Consider the following 16,668-nt stretch of genomic DNA (forward strand, 5'->3'; position numbering starts at 1 on the left):
AAAAATTAGCAAATATTTTTCATAAAATGGCCTGTCAGAAAGATCAGGGTTTTTTTTTTTTGTTTTATGCCAAATTTGGGGATTAAACGCAACGATTTTTATAAAACAGAAGAATATTTATTCCTGTTTAAGTGCAAAATCCAACACAGCCTTAGCTACTGAAATATTGCACAGACCTCCAAATTATGCATTGCTGGTATTTTATCTGTTAGTGAAGAGTCTTTGCAAGTCTAAGACCCTTGCCAGATATGCAGGTAAAGGCACGATGGGATACCTGATGTGTGATCCACAGAATCGCACTTCCTGCCAAGTCGCACAAGTATGGCAGAAGGTGTGATTGTGGGACTGAGCAAACTTCCCATCGTGCTGTATTATTGGTGCAGGGGGACCAGCAATATGATCCCCCTTCCCCAGCAAATCAGCAGGCTTCTGTGGCTGGGAGCCCTATCAGTTGATTCACGTTCCCAGCCATGGTGCACACCTGGCCACACGTTCAATTAATGACATGATAGGAACCCCTGTTTTTTGTGAAATAATTTTGTGGCTTATTTCTTATTTTATGATGCCATTAATTGTCAGCATGTGGCTGGGTCACAACTTAATGTATGATAAACCAGTTAATCACGTCTTAAGTGTAAAGTGACAGGGGCCTAAGCCATTTTGCTTTTTTACTGTATGTGTTTCTTTATTCTGAAAATCAAAATAAGTTTATAAATGGGGTCTGTCTTACTGTTTATCAAGTTCACTGAGTTCTGAGAGAAGATTCTCTGGTATGGAGATTTTTTTTTTTCTAAACCAGGGTTAATTTTACAACAGATACCACATATAGACGGTTATCAAGCAGCTCATAGGTTTAGGCTTGGTTTCAGTTGCTCAGAACTTCACCTGATGGGCAGTGACTGTTAGGGCTTGCCAGTTTTGTGATAAAAGCATGAGGGGCATGTTTATATTTGTCCTGTTAAATTAGTGTAAGCCAGGCAAACTCAGTCCATGAAATTTCAAGTGTTAGCTTTGTTTTTAAAACAAACAAGCAAGTCTTTTCTTCTGTGTGGAGTGTGCTGACTTCAAGTGACTTGTTCCAGTTTGTAGTTCGTTGTTTTTCAATTAATCTGAAAATTGAAAAAAAAAATTGAGATCTGTTAGTGTTTGTGACATTGACTTCCAAGGTGGAAGGTTAATCACTCCAAGTATTCAGGTTTCTTGCTTCAAAGCTAGCAATCCTTTTAGTCTGGCAGGCTTTTACCTAAGTCAGACTTTTCTCATCTTTCCTACTTTTGTTAATGTTCTCGTTAACTGCATCTTCAGGAAAGCAGATTATAGATTTTCTTTGTCAATAATTTAACTTTTTAGCTTTCAGTATTCTGACTAAGTGAATCTATAGGGAATTTATTTGACTTTTGTTAGTCTTAGCTCTTTAAGTTCTAAAGTAATTTTTATAAAACATGACATCTGGCACCAGATTATTTAGGTTTTTGTCTTGTGTCCTCTATTTTTGCAAATTGGAATTGTTACAAAATTGATGTGTATTTATGCTCATTTTTATTAGGAGTGGTTTAAAGATGTTTCGGCACATGAATGAGATTAAGCAATTAATGCTACAGTTATAGTAGTGTAGCTGTGAATTCCTAAGAACAGTTTTACACTATTGACATTCTTAGCTAATGATATCTTTGGTATCATATTAGATGTGATCTGGCAGTTGTGCAGTTGTTAGAGTCTCTTCCTGCTTATAACTGGATTTGGGTGGAGAAAGCTCATTTAGTTTTGTGGAGGATTTACAAGTTTTGAAAGATTCTGTGAAAGGGAATAGAGCTGTGGCTCCAGTGCAGTCTTTGAAACGGGTTGCCCTGGAGCTCTGGGATCTCCACTTCTGAGGCTGGCAGGCTGCTGGCCACAGGTCCTGAAAGCCCAGGCAGCCAAGGAAGTGAGAGCCTAGAAGCACAGGTATTCTTCAGTATTCTGTTGACACCGAGCCAGCAAAATGGCAGGAAACCAGGATAGTTTCTATTGGAACAGTGTGATCTCCGAAACATTTTTATTTTGACAAATTGGCAAATTCTGACAATGCTGCCTTGGATTTTTTCTGACTAGCTCTGCTTTATAGCCTTTATGTTCGTTAACTTCTTGGTTTTGCTCACTGTCTTCCTACTGCTCTGACCTCATTTTACCTTAGTGAACTGCGTTGCATGCATGTGATAGGGTATTCAGAGTGAGAGAGTCAGCAGGAGAGTATTATGAGCAGAAGTAATATAGCTATACAGAAGAGGGATGGAACCTAAGCTGTGTCCTGCCTTCATTCATATTTGGTTGTAATGTAATACTTCTTGGGTATATGAAAAGTGAAGCCACAATCCGATGAGCGCCATAACAATATATTCCTGGGTTTTAATTATACTGTATCCTTGTGAACTGCACTAGTCTATATGCTTCTATTCAGGATTTTTAATTGGAAGAGCTGCCTATAAAGCCTTAAAGCCGGCTTTATTCTTGTCTAAAGGTACAAGAAACCAGAGGAGCGGAGTCCCTTGATAGCAGCAATGCAACACTTCCTGCCAGTTCTGAAGGATCGCTTCATTCAGCTTCTTTCTGATCCATCAGATCAGTCTGTCCTCATCCAGAAACAGATCTTTAAAATCTTCTATGCTCTTGTTCAGGTAGAAGCAATTTTTATATGCTTTTGAACAGGAATGTTAGCTGAAGAAAGTTTTACTTTTTTCCTGAAATACTACACTACATTAGGGTTGTGGAAGGTTAAACATTTAAACAGTCAATATATTTATACCAGTAATGCATTACAGTTACTGTTAAGCGCCAGACACAGTCTTGAGGAAGGGAAGCGGTGCTGTGCCCCAGGAGGGCGGCTGGGCAAGCAAAACCTCTTCCTCTCTCTCCCTGCGCAAGTGGATGGTGGGAAGGAGTGAGGGGGGAACTAGCACCCATGGACTGAGCAGTCGAAAAGAAGTCCTACTTATCTGTCCAGCATGTGGCTTCACCTCTCCCTCCCCCTCCCCGCACAAGCAGATGGAGGGGAAAGAAGGAACTACTACCCATTAAAGATAGTGAGTGGTTGAAAAAAAGGTCCACTTGTCTGTCACAGCATGTGGTTCTGCGCCGCCGCCCCCCCCCAAATGCTGTTGCAGCCAATCCCTTGCAGTCACATAGTGACAGCTACAGCAGGCTGGGAAAGGCCCTGCAGGGAAAGCCCCTGCAACTTCATGTGGGTGGTGTGGTTTGCTGCTGCCTCCTCACCCCCCTGCTGTGCTGCATCTGGTCCTGGCAGGTCGGAGCCAGTCCACCTCCCTCCAGCCTCAGCAGTGCAGCTGGGATGGCAGTCCAGTGCAGTTGGCAGTCAGGCTGGAGTGGTGTGGGGCAGACTCCCCCTTGCATGGAGAGCAGCACAGATGGGAGAGCGAGAACAAGGGACTGGTCCACAGCCTGGCTGCAGCAGAGGAAGGGGCAGGGATATCCGGGTGGTGCTGCTGCTGCCACCACTGGGCCAGGAAGGAGCACAGGAGTGCCTGGCTCCACTTTAGGAGAAGTTCCCAAGAGGATGGGGAGGAAGCCTGGGAGACCTGCCCCATGTGCCCAGTATGTGGTGTTGGTTAACTGTTTAAACAATATCATTAGAGGAGTTTAAATGGGTAATTATTTAAACAATATTTACATCCCTACAATTACATATGTTCTAATTTGGATTAGATTGCATCAAGGACCTTTTCCACCAGTGGTCAACTATGGTGGGACTTAATACCAAAAATCATGCCAAGAACATATAAATAAAACTAATGCTATGAATTTATCAGGTTGTTTTCTGCTAGTCTGAAATTGGGCAACAAATACTTAGAGCCTAGCGTTTTTGGAGTTGATCAGTATCACTCCTTGGTAAGACAGAATGGTTGGTATAAAACGCTAGATTGTATCTGGGTATAGATTGGCTGAACAAGCACATATAATACTTCTGTAGAGCTTTACAATGTTAGACTTTCCTAACTCTTGAAAAGGAGGTGGAACTGACATGCTATTCACTGTAAGTTTCCCTTTGAGATGAGGTATGTTAATACTGATGCTAGAAAGATTGGTGGTTTTGCAGTAAGAAATATAATTCTTTTTCCCAATCCCTTTATTATGTTTTTAATGAGGAAACTGGTTATCTCTAATTCACAAAGCTATTGTTACCTTATAATTATTTCTTGCTGACTGTTCATAGTAACCCCATGCAGCAAATGTTTAGTAAAGTTTTGGTATATGTGACTATATTATATAAAATTGAAGCAGTGGAACAAAATTTCTTTAAAAATGTTTTATACTGATTTTTTTTGCATTTATTTTTTGTAATAGTATACGTTACCACTAGAGTTGATAAATCAGCAAAATCTGGCTGAGTGGATAGAAATTTTAAAGACCGTCGTGGACAGAGATGTTCCTGCTGTAAGTACTATTTGTGTTTTTTCAGGTTTTTAAACAGATTTGACGATTTGCTTCTGAATTCTTAAATTTAAAAGTTTTCACCTATTTTTCTTCTGCAAGGTATCTTAAACGTGTTTAAGCAGGGACAGAATGATTGAAATACACTGTTGCTTGTAGGTAAAAAGACAACCTGTAGCATAAGTTATTTTGGATTTTTCTTAAGAAATATTTTATTCAAGCATTTTTATACTACCTCTACATTATGTGCTTTAATTTCTGCAACTTCAGTATCTTTGACATTTCTGTGAGCCTAGAGGAATGTTTTGTAGCTAGTAGCACAGAAAGGGATATGTTGTTCATTTGTTCCAAATAATTTTCTTGTAAATGTCATACTTCATGAATAAGTAGTAAATAGCAACCTGGAAAAGTCTTAGAAAGACAAGAGGGCAGTCTCAACCATGAAGTTGGTTCAGAAAATACACACAAAAATCCTTACCTTTATTAAATAGTAATATATCTTTTTTTAAAGGAAACTCTTCAAGTTGATGAAGATGATAGACCTGAATTGCCTTGGTGGAAATGCAAGAAATGGGCTTTGCACATCTTGGCTAGACTTTTTGAGAGGTAACTCTTCTTTCACAACTATTACATTAAAAAAAAATCCTATTTAACCATTATGAAATTAAGCAAAATATTTCTGTTTTACTTTCAATACTAGGTATGGTAGCCCTGGTAATGTTTCCAAGGAGTATAATGAATTTGCTGAAGTGTTTCTGAAGGTCTTTGCTGTTGGTGTCCAGCAGGTAAAACAAACAAACAAAAATTTGAACCTGGGGTATTAAAGTAAATTTAATATTCATAATAACTTCCTCCTTTCTTCATCGGTTTTCGAAGAGGCCTTGTGACATTTTCTAAATTCCCTGTATTAGCCTGAAACTATCCAGGAGTATGCAGAAAATCCTTGCAGTTTTATTCCCAGGAACAGTTCCCTACTAGTAGGTTAACAGTGTTGTGTAGGCAGTTTGTATAATCTGTAAATAAATACACATGGGTTCTTTAAATGAGCTTCACATAAAGAGCTATTGTTTTTTCTTTGTAGAACAGATAGATCTAAAGTTTATGGAGTGTAATTGGCATTTGTTTCTGTTGCAACTTCCAGGAAGACTTCTCCTAGTCCCAGTGTTGCAGCTTTGCAAGTGCATAAAACCAAATAGAAACCAAGTACAGTAAAAGCTGTCTTATCTGGCATCCCCCGAGAATGGGGGATGCCGGATAACAAACTATGCCAGTTAATTGAGTGGCCTGGGCCGCCACTTCTCCCGTTGTGTCTGGGGCATCCCTCTGGCACTCCCACAGCATTGCCGCCCCTCCCGTGGGTCCTGTGGGACACAGAGGTAGGCCCCGCACAGCCTGTTACGCCCCTAGGCTGTGGGGGCTCCGCATTTCAGGCTGCTTTGCCCTGGGCCGTGGGGGCTCGGAGAAACTGGAAGTGCCATGGTGGGCACTTCCAGTTTCACTTTTATCTTACAAGTCAGCATGCCTGTTAATTAAGCATGCCGACTTGTAAGATGCCAGTAACTGTAGCCTTTTCTGTAGCTTTATTCACTGTCGGTTTGCTGCTCAGTCTAACTGACAGAAGAGAGGAATGCCAGGGTACACAAATCCAAAGCCTTCCCGAGGGCATACCTCTTTGTACATGCATTTATTCTTTGTACTGTCCAATCACAAGCTAACACGTGGATACACACAGCTAAATACTAGGGGTGCACCAATAGGGATTTTTGAGTCAATACTGATAGCCAATATTTAAGGAGGCATATTGGCCAATACCGATCCAATATCCAATACACTGCCTGCATCACTATGTCTCCCACCTAGGAGAAGGGGTGGGGGCAGGGGGAAGGGAAGTGGTGTGGGGGGGAGGCATGTGCCCCCAGATCTGCGCCAGGTGGGGCGAGCTGTGGCCAGGGCTGTTCCCCACGGAGCTTGGGCTGGGCAGGGCATGGGGCGGGTGGTGTTGTTGCTGGGAGTAGGGGGCTGCAGCGAATTTTGCGGTGGCTGCAGCCCTCCCTGTAGCCACCTCCCAGTGGCAGTGCCACACGTCCTGCCCAGCTCAGGCTCTGCTGGGAACAGGCCTGGCCCCAGCCTACCCTGCCTGGCGCAGATCCGGAGGCACATACCCCCCCCCCCCCCCCCCCCCAGTGCCCTTCCAGACGAGTGACAGCAGCAGCAGTGGGAGCCAGCAGATGAGCCACGCACGGCAGCAGGAGCTGCCTCTCCCATGCCCCCTGGACAAGCCCTGCTCCATCCCATGCCCCCGGACAAGCTGCAGCTTCATCCCCCACCTGCCTTCCTTGACTGGGCATCACTTGCCTCTGCCCCAGCTCCAGCCCCTACCTCTCTCCCTCCCTCTCATCAGACCCTTGATCTGCCCCCTACATCCCTTCCCTTCCCTCCTCCCTCCCCCCCAGACTTAACATCTGCAGGCAGCTCTCCATGCTGCGGGCTGTATCTTAATTGCCTATGTTCTGTGCTGCAGCTGTGCACAGCACAGGCATTTATTGGCCCAGTTACCAGCCACTTAAGGCTGATATCCAATATAGATAATTTTCTTTATATCGGTACTGATCCGATATTGGACCGATGTATCACTGCACCTCTACTAAATGCTCTTCTTTTTTCTTGCATATTATTAGAGAAATATGGTTAGCTGTGTTAGTTCACAGTGAGGCGAAAGGCAGGGCAGTGGCACCTTAGTGCAACATTTCTCAACCTGTGGGTCATGGTCTAAAAGTGGGTTGTACGAGTATATGAAAGTGTTGTGAACAAATTTTAAAAGTGGATCAACAGACTTTAAAAAATGGATTCTCCTTTAAAGGAGAAAAAATGTGGGAAACTGGCTTTTCTCTTGCAGGCTGGCAGAGTTCCAGGTTGCAAGGGGCTGCTTGGAATCCCCCCTGTACTACACACAGGGGGACTGGGGCCTGGGGGTAGCAGGTCGGGAGTGAGGGGCACTGGGTCTGGACTGGCTGTCAATGTTTACAAATGGGTCTTGGTACAAAAAAAGGTTGAAAACCACTCCCTTAGATCTGTGATTTTCCTCCAGGGTGTTGTGGCACCCTTTCAGGGGTGCCACAGGATCCCACACAATGTTAGCACTGTTAGGGTGCCAGCATAAACCCAGTGATTTCAAAAATCCATAGTTTAAAAAAAAGTCTGATCTGTTGTGGTCTCTGCATTCTCTGCAACAGAAAAATTGCTGTATAGTTTTTTCTATAGACAAAACATGAGTGAAAATTTAACAGCTGGCATTTCCTGAGGAGTGCCTTGAGCCTAACAAGGAGAGCTTTGTGTCCAAAAAGATGTATGCCCTAGAGACTTAACTGGTTTAGAGAGGTGTAAACTTTTGTAGGTGATAACCTATTTCACTGGTCCTCAACCAGGGTGCTGCAGCACCCTGGGGGTCCCATGAGGCCCCCTCAGGTGCTGCAGAGGCAGTAACCAGATAAAAGCACCCCACACTTTCCAACTGCATTAGGGATCTCTAGCCTAAAGCAGGCAGTAAACCTGCCTAGTGTTGTGTAGAACTTTCTGGTCTGCCTCCTCTCATCCTTTCCCCTCTCCTTCCCCACCTGGGTGTGGACCAAATAGGGCTGCACAGCATGGCTGCTTTAGGCGCATCAGTGCGCCCTAATTCAGGAGTGTCACATGCACATGCCACAGCCTCCTGGGCTGGCTGTGCAGCAGGCATGTGGGACAGTTTCATTCTGGAGCCAGCTGAACCTGGCTGAGAAGCACTCGGGTATGTGGAGACAACACCAGTAGTGGTCCTCAGCCAGGGGTACCACCACATTTAAAGAAGTGGAGGTGTTCTGGCCCTGAAAAGGTTGAGAACTGGCCTACTTCATTACATTCCTGTTTGTAGCATCTGACAAAGTAGGTGAAGTATGCTGTTGCCCAGGGAAGCTTATACTTCTCTGAACTAGTTAGTTTCTAAAGTGCTACCCAGCCCTGCTTTGTTTTGCTTATCAGTGCATTAACATTTCAGTTGATTTTCACATTCTTTGCCTATCTTGTCAGCTTCCAAGTCACTCAGGAAGTTACATCTTGATCAAATAGATATGGAATAGAGGGTATTTACAATCACTTTTTAACTGCGTAAGACTTTAACATCTCCAAGTTCTGCAAGGATGTTCACCACATTCTTGCTAGGTTCTAGGGTGGATCTTGACCATTAAGGGATCCCTAGGATGTGGATGTTTTGCTGCCATCCTAAGGTGGCCAACAGTAGCTACTTTGTAACCTTCTTAGGAACACTGAGACTAGATGGTTATTGAAAAGGGGAGATAGGCCATGAAGAATGGTGAATGTGAAGACAAATAACTTATGTTTGGTATTTACAGATAAGGATTTACCTAAGTTGTGGCAGCTGCCTCCAGATGTTGTGGTCCCACTGCAGCACTGGGCACCATTTTTGCTGTGGAGTACGGGGACACCCCCACCCCACCCCCCCGCATGCCTCCCCAGAGATTGACAGATGGCCATCTATCAATCTCCAGGAAAGGGGGGACTTCTGGAGCCCCTTAGCCAATTGGAGGTGTGGGTAGGCCCTTCCTGCCCCTCCCCAGAAATTGACAGTTGGGCCCCTTAGCCAATCAGGGAGAGGCTGCAACACTCCTTTGCAAAAAATTCCCCCCTTTACTGCCCCCTGCCCCACTTCAGGATGTGAGGGCTTCCTGTTTCTGTTTGCGGCTATTGGGCTATTGAGTTTTCCAGTGAGTTGCAAGAGTTAGTACCCTGGTCTTTGAAGAGCTCCATTATTAGAACCATGTTCCCAAACTGTGGTAGTTTGCTAGTTTGAGGCACCATTGCCTAAATCAGAGCTGTCCAACTGGTGGTCCAGGGACTGTATGTAGCTTGCAAAAGGATAATGTCTGGCCCCTGGGCTTCTACCTGGCCATTGCTCTCCTCTGGCTGCTGCTGTAGCCAGGGTCTCTAAGTCTGTTGTCTCCCCCCTCATCAGTTCTCGCTTCCTGCTCCCATCCCAAGGAGTGGGGTGGCACAGCCCACAGTGTCAGGGGTGCATTGTGCAGTGGTGTGTGTGGGACTGCACACATGTACAGCACACGGGGCATGTGTAGTCCGGCGGCCCCTGGCTCACACTAATGTGACCCTCATGGTTGCAGCTCCATGGTGTGCAGTCCCCCAGCCACTTAGACGTAGGCCAGCCCTGACCTAAATAATGTCTTTTCTAAAATAGGATTGTCAATTTGTCACTTCTTATAATGTTGAAAATTACCTCAGCAAATTAACTCCATTTGTGTTGGTGAACTGGAAGTGGCACAGACAGCACAACTCTTCATGTATTAACTAAAAAAGTCAACATCCATTTTACTATAGTAAAAATCTACATTTGCAAGACTATGGGGGGGCTTTGTGGTAGGTGAAAAATAGTTGAAGTCTGATTAAATGGCTTTTTGTTACTGTCCAGACACTTGAATTTTTATAAACTATTAATGAGATTTGATTTTTATAGGTGTTACTGAAGGTGCTCTATCAGTACAAGGAAAAGCAGTACATGGCTCCTAGAGTTTTGCAACAAACACTCAACTACATCAATCAAGGAGTGTCACATGCTGTCACCTGGAAGAATCTGAAACCTCATATTCAAGTAAAATATTTTCTAGGATTACTATCTAAATGACTGAGTTATCGTTTGATTCAGGGTTTGACAGTGTTTTGCAGTGGGGGGCTGATTTAACAGAGGTTAGTTCTCAGCGCAGCCTCAGTTCCAACTAGCATTCCTTCTGTCTTGCCTTGGCAGTGATGCTGTTGCCATTTATCTCTACCATATGGGCGAAGCCTTGTGCAGCTGAAGTGCCTCAGAAGTCCCTTGGCTGTGTAGGCCAAGTCTAGCCCATGAATTGTAGGTTGCCACCTCCTGTTTTGGTTGGTTCATTATAAAGCCTCTGGCTTCTTACAGATGTGAATAAAACAAAATAAAACAGTGCTTGCTGAGCCAGGGGGCGAGAGACAGAGAGAGAGGCTGCAAGGCCTGCCTGTAGCGGGGAAGGCCCTGGCCCACCGGCCTCCCCAGCCCTCCGGGTGCTGCCCCTGGGGCCGCGGTGGGCCCCCGCAGGCTGGGCGGGCTCCCAGCCCGCACCCCCTGCCTGCCTGGGCCACGGGGCCCCAGTCCCCCGCTGCCGGGGGGGGGGCAATGCTGCCTAGCGGCAGCCCTTTGCATAGGGTCTGCCCCGCGGGGTCGCCCAGGGGTTGCAGCCCCACCCCTGCTGCTTTTGGAAACGACAGAGGAGGAAGGCGCTCCCCTGGGAGGGGAGCGGGCACTGGGCCCGGAGGCACTAAATACTGGGCCCAATACGTGGAGGGGTTGGAGCAAGCTCGGAGGCCCATTCCCGGTGCCAAAAATGCATTTAATTTACTTTCAGCTCAGCGTGCCCCTGCACCAAGTGCAACACATGCCCAAAAGAGGCATTGTGTCAGTTTGTCCTGGTTCGCCCAACATCTGTATAGATTTCACGCTTAAGCAGGGCTTTTTGGCGCTTTTATCTACTAGCTGATTTAATCATCAGCTAGTAGATAAAAGCTAGCTGATGATTAAATCAGCTAGATATCATACTAGCTGATGATTAAATCAGCTAGGTATCATACTAGCTGATGATTAAATCAGCTAGTAGATATAAGGGCCAAAAGCCCTGCTGAAGCGTATTGTCTATACAGATGTTGGGCAAGCCAGGTCAAACTGATGCGCTTCCTCTTCTGATAAAGCACTGTGTTTTTTTTCCATGTCTGTCAGTGGCTTTTGGCTAGAACTGAAGGCATTTAGGTAATGCAACACATGAGCTTCAGCCCTGCAAAATCTTACACGTGCTAACTTCATGCACTGGGAGTGATGCCATTGACTTCAAGCCTATGTGTAAATTGTAGCAAAATTTGGGACCATTAATACACTCTCCCAGTCAGAATAACAGCCAAATCCCAGTTAGGTAAAGGCTCCTTTTTAAAGACTTTTAAGACATGTGTTTATAATATTAAGATAGGTTACTATCATTTTGGGACCTGAGACATCCAAATAGACTTACAAATTAAAACCCTCTTAATGTAGTAAGGTCTACAAAGCTCTTGGACAACATCAGCCCTTTCTGTCCTCGATGCATTGAGCCTATCATTGTGGAGTTTTTTTTTTAAGGATTAGAAATGTACAGCATAGCACAGTACCACAACAAACTCAGAATTGTCAGCATCTGGCCATCTTACTGTACAAAATTAAACACAATTCCTTGCATTGCCTTGCAGTTCTACCTACATTTTGAATTAACATAATTTCTTGCATTGCCTTATAGTTCTACCTACATTTTGAACATATTGGATTTTCCTCATTCAAGGCAGACAGTTAAATTGTTAGAATGTGGGAGTGCTTCTGTCCTATTTTTTTTAAAAGTATAAAGGAGAAATTTGTAAGTTGTTTTAATATAGAGGAAAGGAAATCAGGTCTGGTTTAATAGCTTTAGGCTCTTCTTTGTTTTTTTTTGTTTTGTTTTTTTGTTTTGTTTTTTTGTTTGTTTTTGTTTTTTTACTTTTTAATTGCAGGGAATTATCCAAGATGTTATTTTTCCATTGATGTGCTATACAGATGCTGATGAGGAACTGTGGCAGGAAGACCCATATGAATATATACGCATGAAGTTTGGTGAGAATTTAAAAATTTACATTTATACAATTAAAATAATTTGAAACAAAGCTAGTATTTTTTTTATTCTGTGAAACAAAAGATGTGGCATACTTCTTTTTTTTTTTTTTTAAGTGTGTGGTGCTTTTATTTTTAAGTGAGGTATTCAGTGCTTATCAGTATACCTACAGATGATTGAATTGTTAAGGCGTATTGTTCTCAGTGTAGGTGGCCAAGCTAAGTTTCCTTATAGCTTTTAAAGGAATGAATCAAACTTGGAAATTCTGCAAATTTTATTCAGATAGACTTACGCTCTTTTAATTTTATTTGCTCAAAAAACAGTTACCCAAATGTAATTTTAAAAGTGTATATGGCAAATACAGTAGTTGCTTTTCAGGTCTTGTATGGTCCGATTCTAGTTTTCGTGCTAATAGCTATTTGGCTCTTTCTTTTATCTTTGAAATATGCCTGTGGCCTAATCCTCAGTAATCATGAAAAGGGAATAATTGGGACTTCCTGAATAGGATGTACTTTGAGACTTTAGCTTGTCTGGGACCATAGTATGCCAGTATCCCAGTGGTTGCTTAAGAGAGTAAAACCCCAAGGTGCAATCCTTACTACCTTTTTATAAGGTTCTGAAAGAGTCACTCTGTAGAAAATCTCTAGTTTTTCAGCTCTGTCAATTATGGCTGGCTATTACAGCAACTGATACATATTTCCAAAGTGTAATTAGTGTGCTAGTTCCTTTGCAGACATGAAAGAAATTCCTTGGGGCAAGGAACTTTACAATCTCAAATTTAGAAGCAATGCAGACGGAGATCAGGCAAAGGGTTGAACACTTGTCTGTATGCCTTGTGGGTTCAAAATAGGAGTTTGTTTTCAACGAACATGAAATCTGTGTTGAAATGTCTTTAATATCATATCACAGTTTGGTGACCACCACTTCAATCTAAAATGTATTACTCTTGTTTTGCATTAGACCTAAGATTATTTTAGCATTGTGACTTGTACTAAAGGACATAAATTTATAGTTTGTTTTAAATTTATTTAATAGATGTATTTGAGGACTTTATTTCCCCTACAACTGCTGCTCAGACGTTGTTGTTTACAGCATGTAGTAAAAGGAAAGAGGTAAGTTATTTAAGGATTAATTCTGGATTAAACAAACCAGCTATTCACAATGTTTGATATTTTCAGTGCATCTTACTGAGTGAGATTTAAAACAAAAGATGGTCTTTATAATATGCAGGATTACAGTAAACTTTATGGTTCCTACTGTTTTCTAGACATTTGCTTGATATTCATCCATTGTTAGGAGTCTGTTTAAGGTGAAGTAGCATAGTTTGCTAACGTGTCAAGGTGTTATATATCAAAGTGGCAATGTTTTGGCAGCATAAAGTACTATTTAAATTCTAGACTTATTAAGATAAAATATTTTTAAGGGGTTTCAGCACTTTAGAGAATGGAGAGTGGTATTTCAAAAATTGTCTGTATTATTTTGACTAACACCCATTATACTTAAATTAGGTTTTGCAGAAAACTATGGGCTTCTGTTATCAGATCCTCACAGAGCCAAATGCTGATCCTCGTAAGAAAGATGGTGCTCTGCATATGATTGGTTCTTTAGCTGAAATTCTTCTAAAAGTAAGTTGGTCTAATAAGTTAGTTGGTCTAATAAAAGATATTGCCTCTGGTCCAAGAGCTTTGTGTATCTCTAAAAGTAACCACACATTTTTATCTACTGGGTCTCCTGGTTCTTTTTCCCCTATCCTTTCCTCCCAACCCAAGTTTTAAAATAATGGAGATTTAGTTCCCTGAATTTTCAGTCTTTTGGTATAGGAGTCGCTGTTTCCCACTCCCTCATCATGGAACTTTAATTATATGGCTTCTAAACGATTGCAAACGTTATTGTACAGGTTTTTGCCTCAGTCTCTTAAAGTTAAACTGCAGAAAAAAGCATGCATACTTCTGATGTGTTGACACCAAAGAATGTGAATACTTTTGAATGGTAATATTATTTTAATGGGGTTTTTTTAAGTTTCTAGAACTTTTTTTTTTCTGGTTTCTGATCTGAAGATAGTTGTTATGCAGGATTTTTTTCTTTTACTTAGCTAAATTCCTGGCTTTTCATATTAGAAAATTTTGGTCAGGACATACAGATGTAGCTAGTCCCCCTTTTTTCCTGTTAAAGAAAAAAACACTAGTTTTGTAATGAGTTTTGCAACCTTGTTTGCTTAAGGTGAGTGGAGAGAAAGTTTTCAAGAGCCAAGGGATGACAGGATAAAAAAATGTGTGTTGTTGGTTGAAAATAGGAAAGCTTTCTGTTACTTCAAATCAGGGTATATTAGGAAGAATTTTTTTTTCTCTTGGGGTTGGTCAAGGGTTCTTGACCACTTCTACTGACATTTTTATGTGTAAAATGAGAAGATGGATTAATAACTATTTTTCCTTATTTTGATTTTTCTTTAAAAACACAAACTGATGTAATTGTCTTAATATTCTGACAGAAGAAGATATACAAAGATCAGATGGAATATATGTTGCAGAATCATGTGTTCCCTCTCTTCAGCAGTGAGCTGGGTTACATGAGAGCACGGGTAAGAACTGCATATGCATAGGAACTTACACAAAATATAATTTATTTGAATGTTTGTCTTCTGCAGTGAAACATGGAGAAGACAAATCATTACATCTTGCTACAAGTTAACATGCTATTTGCATCTTTCTGTAATGACTTTTACTCATAAGCATATTGATTTTGTAAGATGTAACAAACTTTCTTTAAAATGGCTGCAGTACTGTGTGCATAGTTCCCATCTGTGTCTGGTGGTATGGTGTATTTGTGTTTTGCACTTAGACTGTACTGCTCACACAGAACCTGTGGCCAAAGATTAACTTGAGATCATAGTACTGGTCTAGTGAAGTCTAAAAGACAAACTTACCACTGACCAGCCTCCAAATTCTCAAACATCTTTTTTGAAAGTTTTATAATGTTGTAATTAATAAACAGTGTTTAAAATACAGATGAACCATAGATTTTTAGATTACTACTTTGCTTATAGATAATTGCCCATTCACTGATGCAGTTTTAAACATCCCCTTTCTTTGTTTAAGAATCTTTTTTTTTCCTCAGGCTTGCTGGGTCCTTCATTATTTTTGTGAAGTTAAATTTAAGAGTGACCAGAACCTCCAGACAGCCCTCGAACTCACAAGACGATGTCTGATTGATGATAGGGAAATGCCTGTGAAAGTGGAAGCTGCCATAGCACTTCAGGTTCTGATTAGTAATCAAGAGAAAGGTACTTCTTTCCCTTTTTTTCCAATTTTCAGGCAGAAAAATCTCCTTGTGCATTTCAGAAGAAAACAGTTGAAGCAAAAAAGATATAATGCAGTCTTTCTATGGACCAAGCATGAATGTCCAAGAGAATCTTTTTGTCAGATTTCCTTATTTTCTACTGATAGTAGTTTGCCAGCATTAGTTTGGGATAAAATACTTGACATATTTAGGGGGGTGGAACATCTTCTGTGTTGGCTCAGTAAGTTTAAAAAGAAACAGACCTCGCAACATATAGTTATTCGTTATTTACTTCCCAGCTGGAGTTAGGAGTCTAAAAGCAACACCTTGTTTTTATTAAACTTGACATAGTCAGGTGTTTTTACTGTTGTGTGTTATCACTGTATAAATAAGTTTTCATGGGGTTTTTTTTTTTCAAATTGTCTTCAACTTTTAATAGTACTGTAGTAATCTTTTATTAATGTCTTGGCTTTAGTTGTATGAAAACCACATATCAAACGTTTAAGTGTGTGTTGATTTGTTTTCTTATGCCTATATGGTTGGGTGTTAAGTATCACAAAGTAAGAATCAACGTAATTTCTGTTTTCCTTCTATTTATCTTGCAGCTAAGGAATATATTACACCATTCATTAGACCTGTAATGCAGGCACTGCTTCATATTATAAGAGAGACTGAAAATGATGATCTCACTAATGTGATTCAAAAGATGATCTGTGAATATAGTGAAGAGGTTACTCCCATTGCAGTGGAAATGACCCAGCATTTGGTAAGACTTGTGATCTTGCACTGAAGAAGAATATTTAACATGACGGAAATAAAGATGACTGTCACTTGTCAGCTGATTTGCATACCAGCTCGATTAAACATGTTAAGGTAGCTCAATAATTTTATTGCTGTTTGGGCTGCCCTGTGTTGAAAAGCTGCTGTTGGGGTACATTACAGGACAATAGCAAACATATCCCATAATGAAATACCAGTCATTAATTCAGACTAAATAACCCTTGTAACTCATTTTTGCGCATACTGTAGAATCATTTCACACTGTCTTACTTGACGTTGTTATTCTTTATACTTTTAAAGTGGATTTAGGAGCAGATTGGGTGTTAAATATTAGTTTATTAAACTAAAAGCACCTGCACATAGCAGCTGATTTTGTAAGTGCAATTGCATGCTTAAACATCAGTATGTTGTACTTGCAGTTTGATAAGCATGGCAGCCAGATTGCTTATTTTAAAATCAGGCCATTCATGCTTAGGGTAGTGGTTTATAAAAACTGAAA

General features: G+C 41.5%; 1 protein-coding gene and 1 non-coding gene across 2 annotated transcripts in view; both read left to right on the plus strand.

Moving 5' to 3' along the window:
- Nucleotides 1-16,668, plus strand: part of IPO7 (importin 7) — a 55,584-nt gene that overhangs the window by 18,042 nt on the left and 20,874 nt on the right. Inside the window, exons 5-15 of the mRNA XM_006277494.4 lie at nucleotides 2,498-2,654; nucleotides 4,339-4,428; nucleotides 4,937-5,031; nucleotides 5,126-5,210; nucleotides 9,944-10,078; nucleotides 12,016-12,115; nucleotides 13,149-13,225; nucleotides 13,622-13,738; nucleotides 14,602-14,691; nucleotides 15,228-15,393; nucleotides 15,995-16,155. Coding sequence (XP_006277556.3) covers nucleotides 2,498-2,654; nucleotides 4,339-4,428; nucleotides 4,937-5,031; nucleotides 5,126-5,210; nucleotides 9,944-10,078; nucleotides 12,016-12,115; nucleotides 13,149-13,225; nucleotides 13,622-13,738; nucleotides 14,602-14,691; nucleotides 15,228-15,393; nucleotides 15,995-16,155 — 1,273 coding nt within the window. The remainder of the gene's footprint in view (nucleotides 1-2,497; nucleotides 2,655-4,338; nucleotides 4,429-4,936; nucleotides 5,032-5,125; nucleotides 5,211-9,943; nucleotides 10,079-12,015; nucleotides 12,116-13,148; nucleotides 13,226-13,621; nucleotides 13,739-14,601; nucleotides 14,692-15,227; nucleotides 15,394-15,994; nucleotides 16,156-16,668) is intronic.
- LOC132248933 (small nucleolar RNA SNORA23) lies at nucleotides 14,887-15,067 on the plus strand. The gene has a single exon (XR_009460404.1). It is a non-coding gene; the product is annotated as a small nucleolar RNA SNORA23 (small nucleolar RNA).

The sequence above is a fragment of the Alligator mississippiensis genome, chromosome 2, assembly GCF_030867095.1.
Source record: "Alligator mississippiensis isolate rAllMis1 chromosome 2, rAllMis1, whole genome shotgun sequence".
NCBI classification, from domain to species: domain Eukaryota; kingdom Metazoa; phylum Chordata; order Crocodylia; family Alligatoridae; genus Alligator; species Alligator mississippiensis.